Consider the following 23,621-nt stretch of genomic DNA (forward strand, 5'->3'; position numbering starts at 1 on the left):
AATAAAAATAATCCCTCTCCTGACAACGTCACCTCTGTCCCATTCACCCCTCGTGTCACCTTATTATGCTGCACTCGCAATTGGCACCATTGATGTTTGAGGATAATTAGAACACATGATAACATCTGCTTAACACAGGCCAGATGTTTCAAGATATATCCTTGGAAACTACAACCCAACACTCGAACCCCATTGTCTGACACACACACACACACACACACACACACACACAGCGTCTGTTCATTTCGCTGGATATCGATCCCACCAGTCTTATCGGCCAAGTCATCAATGCCCTTACCTGATGCAGAGGATGGAGAATGTATAGATTGTTTTACAGTGACAGATGGAAGGGCAGATACTGTCAGTGTGTGTGTTAGGGGGGGGGGGGGTACACTGTCCAGCAGAGTGAAAGGGATCAAATCAACTTCTCCTGATCACGTTTCTTTTCGCCATTTTCTCCCCCCGAATGTTGTGATTGACATCGAGTGCCAGGGAAACCGAAGATTTTGGGCCGCCTGGAGCTGTGTTAGATTAGCAGGACAGGTCCGCGTTGTGCATAGGTCCGCCTTCACCGCCGTATTATACATCCGTGAACGGCAGAATGGAAAATCGCGCTCGCCAGTTAGAGAAGCAGCCTGGCGCCCCACCATCTTATTTGTTAATGTTAATGTGACTTTTTCTAATTGCTTTTCATTTGCAGCCATAATCACAGCTTTGTTAATTACTTGAACATTTCAGAGCCAAGCTCATTACCGAGCCCAGCATATTTCCTTCTTTTTTCTGGCACGTACTCTGTGACATTCATTTTCACAAACACACACACACACACACACACACTCCATGGATGATTCAGCTAATTAATTCACAAATGATTGACCATTGACCATTTCTAGTTATACCTCACGTTTTTATGCACTCCCTTTCAGTCTCACATGCCCACATTCATGGTGTTTTCTCGCCATCAGAGCTCCTGTCCCTGCTATGAACCGGGACCCAAGCCCAGTTGTCGTGCTGCTGGACCTGCGTGTCAGGGAGCACACTCCGGTTCACCTACAAAGCGGCGACTCGGTTTTAATCTCACACGCGCACGTAACGCGCCATTGCGCAACACCCAAACCCTCGCAACCGCGCGGCGTCGTCGGCACTAGAGAATTGTACTGGGCCGACATGCTTCACAGTACCCCTTGAGGCTCCCTTTTATCTTTTGTCTCACCCTTTTGATCTCTGTGTTCCTGCAGGTCTTCCAGCTCTCGTCGTGGCCGTGTCGGTGGGGTTCACCAGAGCGAGAGGATACGGCACAGCGAGCTAGTGAGTGTCGCTCTCTGACCCCCCCCCCCCCCTGCACTGTCCCCAGCACCGCCTGAGTTATGAGCACATTCGCGGCCTTTACAAAACCAAAAAAATTCAGGCTTTTTTTCTGTCCGCCTCCTTCTCCAAGAAGGCTTTTAGCCAAGCTTTATTTCATAAACTAGCATCTTAATACATTTGTAACCACTGGGTGGTTATTGATTCAGCGGAGGCTCTGCTCTAAGCCGCTCAATATGTAAAGTCTGACTGTGTTTTGCTCAGAGTTTGTAACAACAAACATTCCATCCAGCTAATATATGACATCATCTTATTCAAAGTGAGTGCCACTTTAAATCAGGGACAAAAGCAGATATCTCTCTATTGCAAAAAACTGAATATTCTGATTGTGGAAGAAAATATTGTTTATTTAAAGCGTGGGACCTAAAGACACTAAATTTGAATTGATCCCATTGAGAAGACAGCCGTGAGGCATATGTTAAGCGCGTTTTGGATGTTTAGTTTACTTTGAACCAGCACAATTATTGACAATTACTGTTAGGCTTACTGTTAAACTATGTTTGCCAACAAAGAGCCCTGATACCGAGTTAAGGGTGTGAATTATTCAATGAAAACACATTTACGACTTTGTTCCCTCTTACTTTACCCAACATCTCATTAAGAAAAGGAGTGTATATTAGCTTCTAGGCCTTTTTTATTGAGCCGCAATTAAGACACCAGCAGGGCTTCAGAATGCTCTGATGACATCACCGGAGGACACATTTACACTCATTAAGTTTCACAAGAGCATTTACAGTTTGGGGATATGTTTTAGGTAATGTACATAACACATTTTCATGGCACTGAGGGCTATATTTACAGAATCGAGCACTTACCCAGCAATAGAAATGATCCGTCACTTAGGAAATCCAAGATGCTTAATTGTCGGCTTACTACTTGTGTTGAAGTGCTCTGCGCTCACAACCAATGAAATGTGAGTCCTGAATGTTACTTTTTTTCCCCTTTAGTTGCTGGTTGTCCTTGGAGGGAGGTCTGCTTTATGCCTTCGTTGGGCCAGCTGCGGTCATTGTGCTGGTGAGTCTGTCCGACATACCCTCTCACCGAGATTTTGATATAATCGTACAAACGTTTCTTCAAAGTTAGCCTCCAAGCTAAGGGCTTTAAAGCAGCAGCAGGTCCTTTCACTTTATCCTTCAGTTTCAACATGTCGGCTCAAAAACGTTTGACGTTAGAGCTTCCCGGCTACTCAACACTAGCGTACGAACCCAGTCTCTCACATGTTTTTATTTCCACAGTATTCCAGAGGGTCATTTACGTGTATTATATATAATATGTGACTCACAATGTGGATCGCAATCATGATAATGTTCCCTTTGTTAGTTTTTCCAAATTGATAAAAAACAGAAGTTTACAATGCAATAACATATAGCTTTGTATTGTTCTCCAGCAAAATTGAGTGCCTTGATTGCATCTCAGTGGTGCTCTAATCATCTGTTGTGTGCTGCTGTATGTGGCTGTTTCAAGGAGAATAATTTCTGCACAATGAATCCCTGAGTGGAAATTTCCACCACTACGCTTAATAAATCTGGACAGGGTGCTAAATGTTGTTTTTGTAATTGCTGCTGCCACTGCTGCTGTTATTGTGTTTCTGCTCATACGATAGGGTTTTCTCCTTGTTGCTTGCACTCTCACCATGGAAGTAAGGAGGCATGGACCAGTGCTATGATTCCAGTGCTATGATTGTTTAAATGCTACAGAGTGGAAAAACTCACAGGGTCGCCGCTTTTTTCTCGCATAAATCCATTGAACATATATTACTAATAGTAAAACTACCGCATTACAATGCTTGGGAGTCCACTTTTAAGAGCTCAAGGTTAAAGCCATTTTGCCAATTTAAAGCACAGCTATCCTCATACGTCGTGTGTCTGCCTGTTGTTTCTTGGACCGATTCCAGCCTCCCTCCACCTCCACAATGTCGATTTTACACTCCACACCCCAGCCGCTATGTCCTGTAACAGTCCCCCGGCCCCCCCCCCGGTGTTGTTGCTGGGGCCCCACTCCAACAAACACCTGTAATGAGAGTAGGGCAGAGAAACGCAGACCTTCCCACAGGTCTCTTTTCTAATTAATCAACCGAGCCCTGGGCAAGTAGCAGAGCAGGATGATGCTGGGGCCGGACATGACTGGCATGACAATAGTGCTCACACAATCTGGCACATCGAAGGTAGCTGTCAGCAGCCTGCACGCACATGAAGGGGAAGGGCATCAGAGAGAGGGAGGGAGAGAGAGAGAGAGAGAGAGAGAGAGTTTTATACTTTTGCAAAAGCTGCCACATGTACAGTAGTAGATGTAGTAAAGAAATAGGCTTCAAATCAAAATCCGGCTCCTGCAAAGGCTGCGAAAAAACTGCAAATTCGACTGACCACATCAAAGTGAGACTTTTAAGTCAGCTCTTTCTTTGGGATTTCCAGCAACCATGGACTGAATCTGTAAAATATGTCTGCCTGGCCAGAAGTCACCGATGGGGAAAGAATCCAGGCAGACGTTCAGTTTAGTGCTTTGATAAGAATAGGCATAGACAGTGCGGGAGTGTCATTTGTTACTAATGCACCGCCGACATCCCAAAGAACTCAGATGAATAACCAAACAGAAACTCTACAGGGACCCGCGTGAATGGCGATAGAAAGAGTACAATTAGAGGATTAGACGTAATATGTAGATGTTCCAGGTGGACAGGATTTCATGGCGGAAGAGGTCCACACGTGGTGAGCCTTGGCTCCGATCACTTTGAGCGAGTCCCAAATAGAACCCTCGCTGGCTGACGCCAGAGAGTGTTAAGTAAATGTATATTTTGAAACCATGAAACTGGTATTTTGAACCACAATACAATTTCAAGGGAATGTAAATGTAAAAAAAGAATATATATACACACACACATATGCTGGAAAAGAGCTTTAACAATTGTGATTTTAGTCCTCAGACTGAATGGAGTGCTCTGTAACATTGCCCTCATTATTGCCACTCGAAGCTGGAAGAAATACTGCAAAAAATGAATTATTGTGATACACATGTGAAATGTTAAATATGAGGAGGAAAAATATTTGTGGTTTCGCCATCAAATGGGGATAAGCCAAATGTGAAATTGTATTGTACTTGTACACTAACAAGTTTTCTTGATAATATGGCTAATGTTGATAATAAATAAGTTATTATAAATTACGTATGCAAAGTGGGAAGGCTTATTTTAATCGTAAGCCACTTTCTCTTTGTCCACTATTATCTTTTGAATCTGAGTTATAACTGTGCTATGAAATATATGTATGCTTTTTTAATCAAAATGTGATTTAAATAAGCTTAAAGATACATGAATTAAATTCCAACCCATATAAAAAAAAGCATTCTAACCACCCTTCTCTCTCTCTTCGTCTCTTAGGTTAATATGCTCATTGGAATCGTGGTGTTTAATAAGCTCATGTCAAGAGACGGCATTTCAGACAAGTCTAAAAAGCAACGAGCTGGGTAAGTTCCTAAACCTTCTGCGTCTTACGCACACCTACACACAAGACTTTGCACTAAAGACATCAGCACCCGGCGCTTACTCATCCATCAACACAGTTTTGGTGGGAACAACTACAAATTTTCTGCATTAAATAAATTTCTCTGGCAGACACGTATTCAGGGAGACGCAATTTTCACGGCAACCAATTCCAACCGCTTTCAAGGGTCTCTGAACAAACTCCTACTTTTGCACCTGTGCCTCCCGTAAAAAAAATTGGCATCAAAATGGCGCGACACCTGTTATGTTCTGCTGCTCTGTGAAATCTTTCAGCGTTTCACAATCGCTTCCATGTCTGATTTTCTCACTAGTTAGTGTCACAGGTGAATATGGTGAATATGAAAATCGAATCCAAATCGAAGGCTAAATTGAGATCCGTGCACATCGTGCATGCATACATATAAGATGTGCATGCCTATGCATCCACTCAGAACATTACTTCTATATAAGCATTTGTTGGTTGCTAATAACACTATGAATATTTCCTCAGCTCTTCCGGTAGCTATTGATTTTTCCTTTTTTTCCCCTCAGTATCTGATTTATCTCATTACATTTCCTCCCATGTCTGTCTCTTGACCAAACTTCGAATATTGACAATTTATCCGTAGCTGCGAGGGTTAATATTACCGATTGGCTGTCTAGGGGGGGTTGATAAGCTTTTGTTAACATTCGATTCGACTGAGATTAAACCGATAGATGTGCACAAACACACACACACACACAGATGCAAGCTGCTTTTGTTATGGGCTAAATCCTCAGTGTTATCCCAGTTTTAATCCAGTCCTTCTCAGATTCTCAGAAGTGTGCGTCTACGGGCGCACGCACACCTAAGCGCTCCCGCGCACAGTAGTTGCCCGCGTTGCTAACAGGACAGGCTGCCATTAGCAAAATGCATCTCCTCAAGAAGCCGTGGGGATGTGGCTGCCGCTAAGGCAATGAGCTGTGATGGGACGCTAATGTAGCATAGCCCCTGCATGGCCCCATCAGTCCCCTCTCGCGGTGTACACTACTGCACACACAAACACATTCACACAAAACGTTTCAGGGTAGTCAATTGTAAGAAAAACAACCAAAACCCTTTCCCACTGGTAAAGCTTCACTGTGCACAGTCCTGTGGAATAAGATTGTGTGTGTCTTCTCTCTCTTTCACTTTGTTCTTTTAAGACACACACTTTTTTGTAACATTGCAATGTCTGTCTCCCACCTTCTCTCCACTTTGCTCTGAGTCAATTTTTGTATTCTGACTGTTAATCATTGCGGATACATTTTTAAGATCTGTTTTTAATTTGCCTTTCTTTTTTTTCTCCCTCCCCCATTTTCCTTTTCCCAACATTCTCTGTGTTGTGTCCACGTTTTCTCCTTTTTCTCTTGTTGTTTTTGCAACATCGACACCTGCACATTCACCTGTTGCCATCACTGGAACTTGTTTTCCACACATCCCCCACCCTGCTCCCTCCTCTCTTACATGGCTCTGTACACTGTGTGTCTGTGTGTGTGTGTGTGTGTGTGTGTGCGCGTGTGAACATGTCCTTAAGTGTCCCAGCGGAGGCGCGTAGCCGACTGCTCCTGAAATGCTCCAAGTGTGGCGTGATCTCGAGCACCGCTTTGTCCAGCTCGACTGCCAGCAGCGCCATGTTAGTCCATCTTCATCTTTTTATTTGTTACTCCCTCTGCATTCTTCTCTCTCTCTCTCTGTTTGTCTCTTTCTGCTTCTCTCTCTCTGTCCTCCATCCTTTTAATCCTGAACTGTCGGTAATGATGCACGATGACATTTAGTTTTTATCAAAAAGAGAAAAAGCTTAGCTGCGAGTCATCGCTATTTAATGAGACCATGTTTTGTTCCAAAGTGGATTCTCCTCAGGTCATGCAGAGCCAACCTGACCTCTGTCACGCAGTTTGTTTATCATTTGCGGAGTTTGTTTTAACTTGGTTTTAGTGCAGGATTGCAGAGGCTAAACGCGCCAGGGCAGTCCAATGTCAGGAAAAATGATTTTATGCTTGTGTTGCTACTTTGTGGCTCTCGTTCCATTCGGTAAATATTCCACCGCCTTTAAGCTGTTGTTTGTTCACGGCCAACTTGTCTCATTTCTGTTCGGCAATACAATGAGGAAAGACTGATAAAGCATTCAAACATACAATTATTATTACATATATTCTGGATCTGCATGCATATAACAAGAGTTTTATTTCAAGCATTTTGGGGTTTGGAGAGAACATTTGTCAGGGAGACCAATGAGGAAATCAATTGTTTTATTGTTTTGAGTGTTCCAAGTCCTGTGAAAACCTTCTGGTAGAAGCCCTGTTGAGTCACTGTTTCATTCGAGCGCTTGTGGAGTTTGAAAGGTCTAACAACACATGCTATAATCTATTGTTCATTGAACTTTTAGTCCCACCAAAATCCCAATATCTGGTCTTGTTTTTGCATTTCTGCTTTGGTCCATAATCAATAGAGCAGAATTTCCAAACAATGCAGCGACAAATACCTCTTATAAAAGCCATCATTGTGAATACAAAAGGTAAAAAACGCTCTAGAGACACGGCTAGATGTATAGCAGGTATTTGAATTGATATTATCGGATATTTCTATGTGCTCCTTGACTGCGGTGCATTCATCACTCTGAACTTCACTAAAGCAGCTGTTTCCGGTGAATGAATTTGCTGCGTTATTATGCAAGCTTCTCCTTGCTGTATTGACTTAGCCGCGGCGGCCTCGCCTGCTTTCGCTGCATGTTAGTTCGCGTGAGCGTGGCCCGCGGGTTACCTCACGGCCGCCGCTCTGCAAGGTTCTCTCGTGGTGGTAACAGCTGATAACCACGTCCTGACAGAAGGCGTCATGGCGGAGGGGAAGGACCCATCCTCCCCCTCGCCCAGTGACGTAATCTCTGTTAGCTCCGTCAGCTGTTTGGCTGTCGTTTGCACAGTTGAATCCGTTAGCTCTGTTAGTCCCTCTTTTTCATGAGCATCCATTAACAGGCAGTCAAATGCACCTTTGCAGCATCTCTTACTGGGTCTGGGCATGTTCGGATGTGCTACTGTAGTGGAGCAAGAAAAGATGGCAAAACTGTATCGTTACAATCCTAATTAGAGGCTTGTTATCAAGGTTTTTTTGTTCCAAGCAGCACATCTGTTAATGAAAGACTCTCCTTCCGTTCTACCCTTGCAAACAACGCTGTGCGTGCTTAAATATGTCCTTCTGCAAACCCTCCATTATGGCTTTGTGTTTACTTTGGAAGAGGGCTCTGTTCAAAATAGGAGCGCCTTTCTTGGTTGTGTTGTTTCACGATTGAACGCTGATGGGCTGAGATTGCCTATTTGCAGTAACAAATTTGTATCAGTTACTGCTCGTCTCTGGGAAAACACAGGGCCATTATTGACTTTCTTTCACACCGCTTAGCTGATCTCAGATCCACCTACGTCTTTGCCAAATACATATGGTCCATTGTTAGATGGGTCATTTGTATTCACATGACTACACATCTAGCTACTGGTCGCAGTGTACTGTTTATCTGCAAAGCCCATGAATAATCTTCTTACGGAAATGCTAGTGTGAAATTTTGATATATAAACACAAGTATTCAGCTCTATTAATATTGCTGGGAATAATAATGATTTTTATAAAGTATGCCGGGTCTATTTATACAGTGTCTTGATGAAGCTTTCAACACTATAACTTGGGAATTAATTTCTAGAAGAGATAATAACCATTCAAAAGTGTGACAAAATATCTTTTCCTCATATTCCCTTACTTCCTAATGACTTTGTAGAACTTTGAAATACAACAGCTCATTAAAAGACACTTATTATGTATCATGAGGTACACTTTCAGAATACGAGAGTGCCTTGTCACATCGAATGTCTGCTATTACTGTTGCTTTATTGGACCATATTGTGTGGTTGACAAACACAGGCGGCAACATCTGGAAAGTTTAACAACGGCAGAGCTTTGTCTTTATTGCTCCATTTTCCCTTTTATGCATTGCCTCAGACATGCATCTGAAAAGGGGCGTGCATATTTTTCAATGTAGTCAGTCTGTCAGCCTGACGGTTATAAAACCAGGAATATGTGCTCAAACACCATGAACATTCTAAATTGGTGTCTGATTCCATAGTGTTACGCACACGCACACACTGACTCTGCAGGAGCTCCAATGTGACACTTTTGAGCCCATCAGCCCAGTAATTGTGAGCAATTGTTAGTGTATCATGTAGATCTGTTTATCTACATGATTGCACATACTTTTACACCTCAGTTGTATATACAGAAGTATTTAGTGTGATGCAAACCCTTTGTGTGCCAATCAGCTTCAAATTGACCACCAATGAATATAAGACACGCTGTGTGTGTCTGTGTGTGTGCGCGTGTGGGGGAGAAATTGAGTGGTGTGAATATCCAAAGCCGGCCAGTCTGGTTTGTGACTGAACCCTGTGTTACATCTCCTTCTCGCATCCCTACACCCACCCCTCTCCCCTCCCTCCCCCCCCGCCTGCATCACTGTCTCTTACTTTGGCAGGGCGTCTCTGTGGAGCTCCTGCGTGGTTCTCCCCCTGTTGGCATTGACCTGGATGTCGGCAGTGCTGGCCATAACGGACCGGCGCTCCACACTCTTCCAGGTGATGAGGCTCAGAAACGTCGGCCCACTTTTACTAGTAGAAATACACCTGTGAAGGCCCGAATGATGATGCAACGTCTAAACACAAAATAGAAATAGAAGAACCTACAATCACTACTGTGTCAGGATCAGCAGAGATGAAGTCTATGAATGAATGTACCAACAGCTATGAGGATTTAAATGAATAAACATGACTTTGCTGAGTCATTTTATTCCCATATCAGTGAGTTTCAGTGATTATTAAGTCGTTTCACTACAATATTAACACATAAATATGATAATACAGTGATTGGAGGGCCTTAGAGACTGTTCAAGCATTCCACAAGATGTATTTAGATTTTTCTTTTTGAATATTTTCACACTTTCACCATATCAAAGGCAACATTTACAAAAAAAGGTTGAATCCCATTACTGTAACTGTATAAAATCAAGATGATGTAGTAGTGTATTACTGTGCAATTTTACCACAACCAACAACCGTAATGACAGCTCGGAGTTGCTGGTTGTCTAGGCGACCTAATACACAGTTTTTCTAAAATCACTCTGTGTAATGTGAGCAACCGAATGCTTACAGCTTTTTGTGGTTAGTTGTTCCACATTAGAATGGCTCCTCTGTGGGCAAAAACTGTCGAAAGCACCGGTGGTGCCAAATATTGATAAAAGTTCATATCCTTATGCTATGGGTCGTGCTCCATCTAGAGTTTTTGGCAGTTCGATCCCGGCTAACCTTCTTGTCGATGTGTCTTTGGGCAAGACAACTAACCCCAGTATTGCACCTGTGACTGTGTGTGAATGGGTGAATGATGTCATGTAGTGTCAAAGCGCTAGACAAGTACAGGCCCTTAGCATTTACCATATGTGTACCTGGTAAACAAAAATAACTTCACAGGGCATGCCAAGGTTTATGTGTCGAACCAACTTTGATGATGAGCAGTAATTTACAAGCAAATATTTCTGGTCTCCTGCAGGTCCTCTTTGCCGTCTTTGACTCTGTCCAAGGATTTGTCATCATCACTGTCCACTGTGCAATGCGTCGAGAGGTGAGTCCGGCTTCCTCCCTCTGCTCAGCAGCTACGTGGATCCCAGTCACAAAGTCGCCTCGCTGACATCCATTGCCTTCCAAAGGTGCCGCTTGTGTTGGGAGGTGTCATGTTAGTTTCTGGGTCGGTCTAAAGTTACGGCAGCTTACAGGGAAATCTGACATGAGTGGGATTAGCGCGGTATTTATGTCCTACTATGCCGCAGCACTTCTTCACCATAATGCAGTATGATACTGCTGTATTGTCCGTCTGATCCGAGGCTGCTTTAAGGGGCTTACCAAGATGCTGTATGGAATAAGACTCTTAAGTCCCTAACTAATACCTCTAGGGCCTTTCATACCACAGACTTTGCTGTGTCTAACTCATTGTCCACACGCATGTAGTTATGTCATTAGGGCAGACATGTACACACACATTCCACAGTCCAACTCCCGATTGCACTTGTTACAATTAATAGATTTACAAAGTCATCAGTTTTCCGTGATTGTACAGGCTTCCCTGTATCAAAGAGATCATTGCGATATTGAATGCACTGTATATAGTGAATTTCTAAATGCTTGGAAGGCATGGCTGCATTGAATCAACATCACAAAAGCAGCACAGATCAGGATACAGTAAATCCGGGAATTATTTCTATTAAAAGTATAAAAATCCCCAGCATAAATCCTTTGTAGCTGCTGAACAACACTCAGAGGGAGAGGGGGGGGGCAAGGGCAACAATTAGAAAGCATTACAGTGCAAAACAAGAGTGAAGGGAGATGTTATGTGAAAGTACAGACAAAGAAAACTTGAAGCAACCCACTGAGCCGAGGACAAGGCGAGCGAATGAACAGGTGCAACTTTACGAGACAGGGGATTTGGAGGCAGCACTAGAGGAGGGATGTGAAGGAGGAGGTATATTACGAGAAAGGGTGACAGAGGGACGTAGTCAAGTGAGGACGGGGAGGAGGGAGGGCGGAGCACAAATTGCATGCAGAGATCTGTAGAAAAATTCAAGAGCGAGGCAGGGGATAACGGTAGGAGAGGAAGAAGTAGAGATGAAGGCGAAGAGAGAGGTACGGACACATAGTGGGGCTCTCCCCTTTGAAGTCAGAACGAGCTACATCGCCAACAGAGTCTCACACCAACAGAGAGCAGGGAACAAATGCCATGGAGGATGAGTGTGGACATATAGAGAAGCCGCCAATGGAAAGAAACAATGGAGGCAATAACCCAGCCCATGCAGTATTAATGCGACATGGATTCTTCCCCGATTTACTACATCCTTTCCGCTACACACACGCACACACAGACAGAGATGAGACCACCCAGCAAGATTGAAGATTGAAGACTCTCATTCGCCCCTTGCAATGCATCTTGTAGGGCCCTCTTGCATCTGCCCATGAGACTCTTACAGGATTTGACAGCAGCAACATTGAGAAATGGTGTTGCGCCTCGGCAAGTTAACAGATTATTTATAATACACAACCCGGAATGGAAAAAGAATCTCAAAGTTGGTTGTGAAACCTAATGCTCAGGGACCCATTTGATCTGAGCTGCGCTTTAAGACATACTACCTTCGACAGTGCGCTGTTGCATATTTGCATACATGACAAATGTAGGAGAATGCATTAAAAAAACAGTGACAATGGAAAGGCCCAGATGTTAGAATACTCCAAAGCTCCAAAGAAGCCACTTTAAAGAACTGCTATGTGCTTTCTTTACCAAATTAACTGACTGTCATATAAGCTACAAGCTAAGCCACTGTGGGAAAAAACATAGCTTTTCGTTTACTTTCATTCTCATGTGGGTATTCACCAGACATCGATCGTTGCAGAAATACAAACGAAGAACATAAAGTGTCTCAGGGAGTGAGTTCCCAATTCTCCATTTGCTAAACTAACTCAGAGTTTCCTCCACTAACTTCCTCCCTTTGCATCCTCCCTTCCTCTCCTCCATTATTCTCTTCCCCTCCTGCTTCATCCTTCCTCTGCCCAAACTCTTATTCTGCCTCTTCAGGTGCAGGATGCGGTGCGCTGTAGGATGGGGGGATGTAAAGACGACAGCGAAAACTCGCCAGATTCCTGCAAGAACGGACAGGTGCAGATCATGGTGAATAGCATTCCATTTCATCCCACACTACAATCCATTAAACCTCGCACTGAAATTCACCAGGCTGGAGATTTCTAGAAGCCTCAGCACCAATAGCAATAAGCATGATTGCTATTATTGAAGTTCCCAAACTCATACCTGGCTCTCTTCATTACATTTTATGCATTATGCATCTTCAAATTGTATTTTTCCCCCCCCAAAAAATGTTTTATTTCACTGCCCATAGAAATTCAATGTTTTTTCCCAGCCTGAAATTGACTTGCTAGCACCATAACTGGAAATGAAAAATTGTCAACAAAGATATCGGTAACAATGCCCTGCTTAAATTAATATCAACTCATTTTTCACGTTGTCGGTGGGTGGACTTCAAGGAAAAATGCTCTTATTGTCCACAGTATTTCATTTTTTAGCAAAACACGGTCCATCACTTTTAACCTCAGAACCCTCCTCTTTTTTTGTTCCCCATGCGACTAATAGTGTGATAAATCATGTAGACTTGATCTGCCAATGTCAGTGCCGTTGCAGAGCATGAGCAACTATCGCTATGCCTTCCTCCTTATTTCTTCCTGAGACCTGATTGCCGGCACCTCTTATGGCTTTCTGAACGCCCCACGAGGTTATCGAGATTAAACTTTGGAGCCATCGTTCTGCTCAGGGAAGCCATTATGACACAGCCTATGTCTCTGTCTTCATAACCAGGAGGAATAGTCTGGCTGTGCTAATTTGAGTTTCAAACGTCTTTGTCATCACACACGCAGCTCGATGCCATGCCAACTACTGCGATGGCTAGTAAATTACATCTAAATACTTTGAAGAAAAAATATTTTTGGATTGCACATATGAACGGAGGAACGACGTATGAACTGCACAATACATATCGTTTGGTTGGAGACTGTATTGCCATCATAATTACATCTTACAAGAATGTTAAACCCCTAACATTTAAAAACATCATAAAGATGTACAACTACACCTTCTTGAATCAAAGCCATCTTTAATCGGCTGGTTAAAAGGCGCCCATAAAACTGGTTATATTTATGCCTGAATCAGCTTTCTGTTTTCCATGAATTTGTTTTACACCATCAGAAGTGTCCAAATGTCAGCTACTGTGGGAATCAGTGTGGCTCCCCGCGCTGTGGCACCTCCCCGTGCCCGTCGGGCTGCCACTCGCAGCAGTTCCCACCGACGGCCCAGCAGGCATGCCAGCAGGCCTGTTACCACAGTCTTCCTCGCGGCTACAACCACGGGCTAGAGCACGGCCATGCACACGAGCAAAATTACAGCCTGAACAATACCCACAACCATCCTCATAACCATAACCACGCCCTCAACCACATCGGCAGCCAACCAGTATGTCACCTCTAGTGAATGTGTACCTTTAGTCCGAATAGTAAAGCCCATAGATGGAGACAGGTGGAATCTGTAAAAACAATAATTTGCAACAAATAGGATCAAGTAGTTAAGGAACGCCATTTTGAAAAACATACTTATTTGTATGTTTTTAAAGTGAGAAGATGGATACCGCTTTGATTATTTCATGCTGAAGATGGAGCAAAACCCAACAGATGGTTCGATTAGTTTTGCACAAGGACGGGAAAGGACTCTTTTGGTCACTAAAGAACATGTTTTTTATCTTTTTGAATCGCAACAACTTTCCGGAGTCTTGTTGTCAAGGTTATATGACGTCCGGAGATCTGTAGTACTATAAAATACTAATACTATAAAATCCCAAACTTTTTTTTTATAAAATTGGTGTTGATATGGATTAACCAAAGAAGAAATGTTGGTCTAAATACGTAGGTCATAATTGCTGACAGGCATATACTTCGGACAGCCAGGCTAGTCCCTCCATCTTTGCAGGTTTTGTCTTAAAGTAAGCTAATCCTTAAAATAATGCGGATCATATCCATCTTAGCATCAGGGCTAAGAAAGTAGACCAAACTCTTAAAAAAATGTCAAACTATTTCCTTAACCCCCAAAAGTATTCTATTAAAAAAATATTGCTAAAAAAAATATTTACATATTGCACCTTTTGCATCTTAGTTTGAATAGCTGTGTAGAAAAAATGCTAACACTGTTTAATTGTTTTAGGAGAAAACGTGTCTTGTCATGCCGTGTTGTATGTTGATGACTTAACCTGTGAAGCTTTTGCAGAGAGTGTATTATAGAGACATTTTCTTTCATTTGGATGGTAGAGAGAGACTGAGAGAAAGAGAAAGAGGATTTTTCATATCCTCATCCGGCTATTTAGTAGAGACCCATTTATGGTGCTGCGGGTGATTTTCCTACTAAGAGCTTTTCCGCTCCTCTGAGACCTTTACACATTCTCTCCTCACTTTCAGTTTTTCATTTCCCACCCTGCTCTTCTTTTTGCCTGTGTGTCGTGCCCAAACTGTCTAAAATCTGTAGTTTATTATCCAAACAAAGCCTTTTGTAAATGAATCCCACCGAGGACAGGAGGAGGCTATGTGCTGAGAGAAGGGAGGACCACAACTGCATAGCAATGAGCTTTCCTTTCATTAAAGTTTCGAGAACTTGAGTGGTGGCCATTTTAAAAATAACTCTTTCATTAACCACCACCGGCATCGAGCAGTGCCACCCTGTTTCCCTCAAGTGGATTGTAGATAAAAGCAGGGATAAACATCATATCTTAATACCGTATCTGCATTTTATCTGAATATTGAGTGACGGTGAAGCTATGTGTAGATGTCTGTGTTTGGGTCTTCAGTGGTGAAAAAGCATTTTGATTATCATGTTATGTATTTTTTTTTGTTTTCTGTCCATAAAAAGAAGTTTTGCTCCAGCTGGCACAGCAGATAACAGTAAAAACATCCGTCCGTTTTGCATCCAGACGATAGCGATGTGACTGATGAGGCATAAACTAGCATTACATACCCGGAAGAAAAAAAACAACAGAGTTCTGCTGCTCTCTTTCAATACTGTACTTGGGTCTGCTGCAGGGAGTGACACACATCATGAACAAAGTAGCAGTGTGTGGCATCACATTAAAGTGTCTGTTCTTTTTTCCCCCATTTTCACTATGAAGAAATGAAAACTGAACATTTTTGTGTCTCGTTCAAAGAGGGCTTTACTAACTGACTCGGGTGTGAAGTGTCAGCATGGCAACAGATTCTACCTCTTTCTTTAGTGTCAACTTTCAGTAGATCATCAGAATCATTGGATTGCAGCATCGCCATTTGAGACCCAGTCACTCATTAGGCCTGTGGCTTTGGTCAATGTGGTGAATGCCATGGAACTCACTGCCTTTCCTCTCTTTCCACATCCGCCTCCCTCCCTCAGACGGACTTTGAAAAGGATGTGGATTTGGCGTGTCAGACAGGTGAGTCATGCCGCACCAGCTGATTTCTCCTTCCCTTTCCCCCTTTGTCCAGAGCAGGAGCAGCATTTGGCCGGGAGGCAACGGCGAGTTGCAGCTCACCGCGGCGCTGTTCGTGTCGATAAAACGACGCGAGATGTTTGTTGTACGCCTCGACGCCTCATCAATCAATCCGAAACGTCCCAATAACATTTCGCCGAGCATACTTTTTGATGAGACTGTGTTTAATTGTGCATAATAATAACACTCCTCTGCGTGTTCTGGCCTGTTTCACTTCCTTCCGGCAACTGTCTTGTGTGTGCGCGTTTGGATGTGTTGCTCTTTGAAATATTAACACAGCCACTTTCCTCCTCCACCCTTGCAGAGAGAGGACACCCATGTAAGTTTTGCATCCAACTGACATGTTTAACTCCGCCTGTTCCGTCGCTGGACTCGAATAGTTCCTTTAGACAAATCTGGGTTGCAGGTGGAAAGTAAAGAAGCCGCCATAACTGCAGTGGCACCTCGCTTGTCTACAAAACTGTGGGTTTTGCCAACAAATCTGCCAAATAAATCCGGAAGAACCTTTTCAATTAAATTTTCCAAAGCTCGGCTGTAATCCAATGCTTCGACAACACACGAGCATCTGTTCATTGAAATCCACTTAATTTGAGATAGGTGGTGAATGCTGACGGGGATCAACCCGGGCGTCTTCACTTGCAGTAATGGCTGTGGCACTCAAAACAGATTTGTCAAGAGGTCATTCTCTGGGTCTCCGTTGTTTGACGCAGATGTGAACGGAGCAGATTTGCCAAAAGTAGTCCAGTCCTCTCACATCACTTTGCACCACCCGGACCTGTAAAAAAAGGAGATAGCAAGGTTCTGTACTTAGCCGGTGTCCTTGCTGGTAGGCAGGCTGGATCCACTTCAATTGGTGATCAAAAGCCTAGCTTGACATTCTTGTCACATCAATGGTGTTGACATCCTTTTTTGTGGCCACAGAGTTAATCTTTTCCCTTCTGATAGTGACAGAATGAGCAATGAGACCTAGCATGAATTCCCAAATAGTTTGGAGTTGTTTGATTGTGATGATAGATTGTCAGCAGGGAATTCACTTAGTGTCTCATCAGCATGCCGCAGTTTATTTTGGATTAGCCGTCCCTAAAATGTATGTTATTCTGTTTGTAGTTCCCTCTGCGACAACATGCATGAATGCTAACCCAAATCAATACGAGTAGGATCTGGCTTTCATTTTCAGTGCTGTGAATACAAAAATAATAGGCTCTCGTTCAGAAACACACATTGATACACATGTATTAAGGAAGATAAACACAGACTATAATACCCTGGTGAGCATGATATTAGACACTGATAGTGAGGGAATTTTTCTCCATTTCATTTGGACAAATCATGGCTCACCGGCAAATCACGAGATGGAGCAAGACTTAAGGTCACAGTGTCGGAGACAAACTCATCTTAGTTACAATGAAGCATAAAAGCACAATTTCAGACATGAAACTTTTCTTTGGAGGTGGAATTGATCTCACAGCTTCTTTTAAAGCTGAAAAACACTTCAGCCACACAACCTGATTTATGTTTCTATTTTGCACATCTCTCTTACAACTGTCCTGTGTTTGGCATACATTATATATCAATACCTTACCATTCCATGTCCATTACCCTTTCTCCCTTCAATTGTTCCTCCTTCTCACTTTTTGCCCCCTCCAATCTTTTCTTGCTTTGACCAAAACCTCTTGTCCCCATATCCCGTGTCTGTCCTCCACTGTCTTGCTGTTACCTTGACTTTTCCTCCCCGTCTCCCTCCAGTCATATTCAAAGAGGTGAACACCTGTAACCCGGCCACCATCACGGGAACCCTTTCCCGCATCTCCCTGGATGATGAGGACGATCCCAAGCTGGCAGCCCATCAGGAGGGGGGCGTTGGAGTCAACTTTAGCTCCCTCCCCGGTAACATCCCCCCTCCCAACCTCATCGTACAGGTAGGAAACTTACCCAGTTGACGTGGATTGGACGATCAATATAGTGCTCTGCATTTTTGTCCAAAAGCCAAACATCAATTTAATAATTTGATCTAACTCCAGGAAGTTGTATTCTGAGATTATCTAAAATACTGTGCCTTGTAAAGCTGAATCATTTCATTTCCTCAAGGTCCCAACCCTCGGGGGCCTCAATGAGCTGAGCGACACGCCCCTCAAGAAGGAATCAAACGTAGATCAGCAGAGACAACAGGGTCAACCGCGCAGTGGCGCTCCAATCTACCTGTGCACCGAGAGTGGCCTGGGCTGGGCTCGACCGCCCCCTTCCTCCAACACCTCCCAGGACGGAAGTGCCGGAAGTGGGGGCAGCGGAGGGGGGGGAGGAGGAAGTGGCGGAGGCGGGGAGGGAGATTACATGGTGTTACCTCGTAGGACGGTCAGCCTCAAGCCTCCGGCGACCTCCTGCCACGGAGGGGGCCTGGGACTGGGGTGCGAGGACAAGCCTCTCAACATTGCAGTGGACGACCCTCCGTTCCCCCCTCCCCCCTCGCCCTTGACCCTCCACCCAGCCGAAAGCGAGGCGTACCCGGCGGACTTTGTGCCGTCGAGCGTTGGCGACATGAACATCGCCATGAACCTCAACCGCTCGTACGGGACAATCAAAACCATGCCCCACGGGCACGGCCACGTGATGGCTCAGGGCGGCCTTGTGCACGCCCACGGAGGGCACATGCACCCCCACGGGCATTCGCTCCAGTTGAAGCCTGGACAGAGGCCTTCGGTCCGACAGATTCTAACTGGGGGAACCACAGTGGAGAGAACCAGGACCCTGCCGCGCAACCTGGGAAGCACCAATGCCAACAGCGGCCTCTCAGCGGGATCACTGGAGGTGGGTGAGAGGTTGAGAGAAGGAGGGGGTTCCCGGTGGAGGTGCGGCCTATTTACAAAGTCCACCTTTCACTTTGGCCAACACCTGATGTTCACTGGATGAGTTGGTGGTGGCGTGGCTATGTGTGAGTGAAGATGTGGTGCTGGAATGAAAGAGAGGCGAGGAAAAGGGGGAAGAAGAGGTTTAACTATTTCATGTGAGATCCTGCATATGCTAACAAGGAAATTAGTTGTTCTCTTTGTGACAGACGAGTTCTTGGCTCGCGGTGTGCGATACTCCGTCCTAACGGTACAAGGCGGCACAGCAGATGGGCTGACAGACAGGATCAGAGGAAATGTCCCCAGCGTGTGTCTTTCAGCCCACAAACAACACATTGACATGCACACAAAAACAATCACACGATAGCCTGGACACGCGGACACCAGCAGTAACAAACACACACTTTGGATCTCCCCCCCGAATGGCATCAGGATGACTCAAAGGGTTGATTTAAGAGATGGAGGCGACACTTTTACCAGATGCTTAATTTACGGCTGAGGACATTAAAGATGAGTCATTAAAACTCATAAAAAAACTAGATGAGCTACGAGTGCACTCATGAATACCAAAAAAAAGAAAGAATAATCTCCAGAGAAACCTGTGTGATGTATTTCAGCACCATCATTTCGCCCTGTTTGAATATGCTTGATTTTGAGATGGATATCACATCGTGCCTCTCAAGATGAAATAACAGCAGTTTTTTTATTCCCAAATCTAAATATGGTTATGCATAATGGAGGGATCACGCAAATGTACTATCAGTGTTTGTGGATTTTTTGTGCAAGGCTTGTAAATTTAAACTCAGCAGCATCTAGTCAAGGTTTGAGAAGGTTCACAAGGCATATTATTCTATCATCCTACTATAGACACCAGTCGAGGTTGTATGGAATCAGGCGGCAACCTCCGGTTCTGACGAGGTAAGCCAATGCAGAATGATGTTTGTTTAGTAAAATCTCCCATTTAGAGTAGAAAAGACCATAATGCTCAGTAGTTTAAGGGGGGGCAAGGGGTTACTACCGGAGACCGACGTTACATCTCTACGAAAGTCCTCCGCGTGCCAGATACAGACCACAATGACTCCGTCCAGTTATTATTTAGTCTACGATTGGAACACGTATTATTTTTCTTTCATGTAAATCGCTGCATAGAATGCATGCAAGCGAAAGATGATGAACTCGTGTGTGACTGGCGTCGGCTAGAGGACCTTCATGCCATCATAATAGCGAATCACGCGAGGATTCCTTATGAATGTTGTGTGAGTGAGTTAATGAAGGCTTCATGCGTTTCCACACCAAAACATGCAATATACTTTACACGTACATGCATGTTGCATGTACACCATGTTGCAAAGCAAACTCAGTCACGGAATTCCTCTGTTTAAGGTAAGGGTTTCTCCGGAGCCAGAAAGGGATTGCGTTGTTTTATTCCTTTGACCTTTGCTGCCGTAGCATCAAATTAGCAACTCTCTACCCACTTTAAAGAATGAATACAACTTTTAACAACGCAGGAGAGCAGCTCCTCTCACTGCCAAATGCAAATCCTGCAGACGGCGAGAGCCAAATAGGCAGGCAGAGATTGAGAGTAATGCAATGCAATGTCAGGGCCAGATGAGTTGGAAACGTCTGCAGCTGTTAAATTGGCGGCTTATGTGCCACTGGCTATATCCGCGGAGGCACTTAAGAGGAAAGTGGTGGGGTCCAAACAAGATTAGAGGATGAAAACCATTCCTCAGATGTTTGCTGTAGCTCTTTTAATCGGAATGTGTCCAACACGTTCTCCAGAAAAAGCAACGGCGATGATTTATGCTGGGGATGGAATTATTGTATTTGAGAATATGTGAGCCGAGAAATTATTGTTTCACTCCAACTCGGGTTTATTCCACATAACTCGGCTCGTCACGTTGAAATAGACCAAATAATTTGCTTTTTGGCCTTGCCATTTGTAAGAAAATCTTGACTTTGTTGAGCAGCCAGTTTTCATTAGCTTCCCTCTTGTTACCAAACAATGGCACTACAGATTGATGTAGTTGGGTCTTAGGTTATATAGCGGTGGAGGGGTGTTATATTGATGCTTTCTTCTCTCCCCCTGCCCCCATCCTCCTCCAGAGGAAAAGAGTACGGTACTCTGAGCTGGACTTTGAGGTAAGATCTCGGACCTCAACCCCCTCTCATCCGCCTGTCCCCGCTTTCTTGTGCTTCCGCCCGGACTTGAGTAACGCATAGAGGAGCGAGCGGCCGAGCTAAATCCCTCCCTGCGCACATGTGTCTCCCCTGCTTCCAGAACCATGTTTCAGACCGATCTTGCATAGTATGCTGTTCCTCCAACAATGGCCTAAAATAATAAGAGGTTTTTTTGGCTAACTTAAATGGTTGGTTTTTCTTAAATGATTAATTTGTATGAGTGAAAATAGAAACCTCCCACTGACGTGTACGACCAAGTCAAACAATGCTGTCATGTCACTGTGGAGGTCCTGGTTGAAGAAACAGCAAAGTTAGAGCGCTTCTTGTGTCTAAATGAATACAAGTGATCCAGGCGTGGCTCAAAACGAATGTGGCTGTAGCTGATTGGCTGGTTCCTGGGATAACATGAATAGACATTGAGTGAGTATGTTTTGGGTGTTCTGTGAATCTCCAGTCTCCAGCGAGCAATGAAATACCTTTTCAAATGCTGCTTTTAGCAAGAGTTCAGTTTAACATTTTAATCATTGTACAGACTGGACATTCACCTTCCACCATGAAGATATGTCTTTCATATAGGGGGTACATGAGGTGACTAGCTACTAACGGTGACAATGGATGAATGTTCACCTTAAGCGGGTCAATTTATTTGTGCCCGCTGCATGAATTAAAAAAATGAGATCGCCCCTCCTAATCGATTGGACTGTTGACTTTTAGAAAAAGGTTGACGTGGAAGTACCATTTAGTGTGTACACTTCCACAATTCAATGGAAGGTAAACCCATTTCCATCCATGTTTTGTTCTCGAGTGTCCATACTTTTCATTTGTCAGATAACCCTGACCTTCAGTCCTCAAAATGAGTTACGTTTCCAGAAAGCATTGGAAAGCTGGGCAGTACTCCTTAGAACAAATAAACTGGACTACACGTTCAGAATCCTTTGCATTGGATGTTTTTAAGATCACACAAAGAGTTCATGGTTTAAAAGAGGTTTCATTGGAATTTAATGGAAAAATTAAACCAAATGACTCAATGCAAACTGGAGACATAGCAGCAGAGATGAGAGTGCCCACTCTGAGGTAATTGGAGCCAGTAGTGAGCGCCAGTCCTGGCTGGTACGTCTGCGCTGTGAGTGCTGGCATCTTGCCCCTGCGTCACTTTCAACCTCGCGAGCTGATTTGATGATTATCTACCGCTGAGCAGCTCCAGCGCTGCCCATTAGCACGGAAAGGCAACAGCCGTGGCACTTACAAATGAAGGCCGCTGTCAGAAAATTAAACATTTGGATATATCCTAAACAGACATTTGCAGAGGGCCGTTTTAGTCAAATATCACAAGTGCGACACTTAATGAGTTAGATCAAATACTGAGGTGACGGGACCGACCGCCATCCTGAAACAGTGGCTCCCCCCCCCCGCAGCTTATTCTTAGAGACCAAGTGGAAGATGTGTGAGCATGAGCTAGCAGTGGATCGATCTGTCAGCGTCCCTCTCTCTTCTCAGCATTTCAGCCATTACCCTGCCTGCCCCCCCTACGTTGGCCCTCCTTTTTCTTTTGGTTTCTATTTGGTTCATTTTTGCTGTCCCTTCCTTTTCTTCCCTTCCAGAAAGTGATGCACACTCGCAAAAGACATTCTGAGCTGTACCATGAGCTCAACCACTCGTCCAAGTTCCACACCATAGACAGGTATAGCAGGGACCCGGCCATGTCCACATTCAAGGTAAGACCGTTGTCCAAAGGCGGGACGGGAACCCGCTGGATCCTAACACCTCCACCCCCTTTCCTCACTTTGTCACAACCCAAAAGTCCTATAGATTTGACTTCTGCACGGATCAAAATTGCAGTAGGATGTGGAAGGGCACAGGCGAAATATTATGAGCGCTAAAGTGAAAGAGAATTTCAGCTTAAAAGCAGCACTCAAATTAGAATACTAAAGAACAAAAGATATCAGAGTTTTGTAAGGTGTTTTATCCATTGTGGCTTTTCTTCCAGTGGAATTGTTTCCTTAGAAATATATTATTTTGCTAACAAGGGAACCTTAATGTAATGTGACTAGTGTGTGTATTTTCATTCAATTTTATTGACTGCGGTACAAGTCTGTGGAGATTTAAACAATAACTACCTCATCAATACAGCTTTACTCCAGTTCTCTCACTGTAAATATGTTTTGATACGTGCTGTAATTGGCCTGAACTTAATTTATTCTCACTTGTGGTTAGTGCCTTTATTACCTAGTTAGAACAGTTGATCCCATAAGCTCTTACCTGAGGGATAATCAATCTCAGCCGGTTAATGAAATCCTACTTCTGCAACTTTGAAGACCAGTTAAACAATTTCTCCCTCCTGCAAAGGCACCTCACGGAATGCGTTCCTGGAAACACATTTGTGCCTATACACACACACAACTGCTTTGTCCATGCCTGTGTCACACTTTTTCACTGTTTATGTACTGTATGCAACTGTCTCGTTTTTTTCACGCGTCTGTGTGGGTGGTTGGGGGCATGTGTGCGTCCGTGGGGTTCCCGGGCGGGTAACTGTGCCGCATGAGATACAAAAGCATCTCTGAATCGTTAATACACCATTAGCAGCAGACGAAAGTCTCC

General features: G+C 44.1%; 1 protein-coding gene across 4 annotated transcripts in view; it reads left to right on the forward strand.

Annotated features, from left to right (window-relative positions):
- Nucleotides 1–23,621, forward strand: part of adgrb2 (adhesion G protein-coupled receptor B2) — a 161,668-nt gene that overhangs the window by 125,930 nt on the left and 12,117 nt on the right. Inside the window, exons 21-34 of one of the 4 annotated variants that reach the window (XM_037474375.2) lie at nucleotides 1,239–1,308; nucleotides 2,313–2,379; nucleotides 4,739–4,824; nucleotides 6,397–6,495; nucleotides 9,373–9,472; nucleotides 10,440–10,511; nucleotides 12,510–12,602; nucleotides 13,689–13,952; nucleotides 15,903–15,942; nucleotides 16,304–16,318; nucleotides 17,746–17,918; nucleotides 18,088–18,804; nucleotides 20,949–20,984; nucleotides 22,625–22,738. In XM_037474375.2, the coding sequence (XP_037330272.2) occupies nucleotides 1,239–1,308; nucleotides 2,313–2,379; nucleotides 4,739–4,824; nucleotides 6,397–6,495; nucleotides 9,373–9,472; nucleotides 10,440–10,511; nucleotides 12,510–12,602; nucleotides 13,689–13,952; nucleotides 15,903–15,942; nucleotides 16,304–16,318; nucleotides 17,746–17,918; nucleotides 18,088–18,804; nucleotides 20,949–20,984; nucleotides 22,625–22,738 (1,946 nt within the window). Of the gene's footprint in view, nucleotides 1–1,238; nucleotides 1,309–2,312; nucleotides 2,380–4,738; nucleotides 4,825–6,396; nucleotides 6,496–9,372; nucleotides 9,473–10,439; nucleotides 10,512–12,509; nucleotides 12,603–13,688; nucleotides 13,953–15,902; nucleotides 15,943–16,303; nucleotides 16,319–17,745; nucleotides 17,919–18,087; nucleotides 18,805–19,709; nucleotides 19,761–20,948; nucleotides 20,985–22,624; nucleotides 22,739–23,621 lie in introns of all 4 variants that reach the window. The other 3 variants (XM_037474377.2, XM_037474378.2, XM_037474376.2) reach the window with 3 other exon arrangements.

The sequence above is a fragment of the Pungitius pungitius genome, chromosome 17, assembly GCF_949316345.1.
Source record: "Pungitius pungitius chromosome 17, fPunPun2.1, whole genome shotgun sequence".
NCBI classification, from domain to species: Eukaryota; Metazoa; Chordata; class Actinopteri; order Perciformes; family Gasterosteidae; genus Pungitius; species Pungitius pungitius.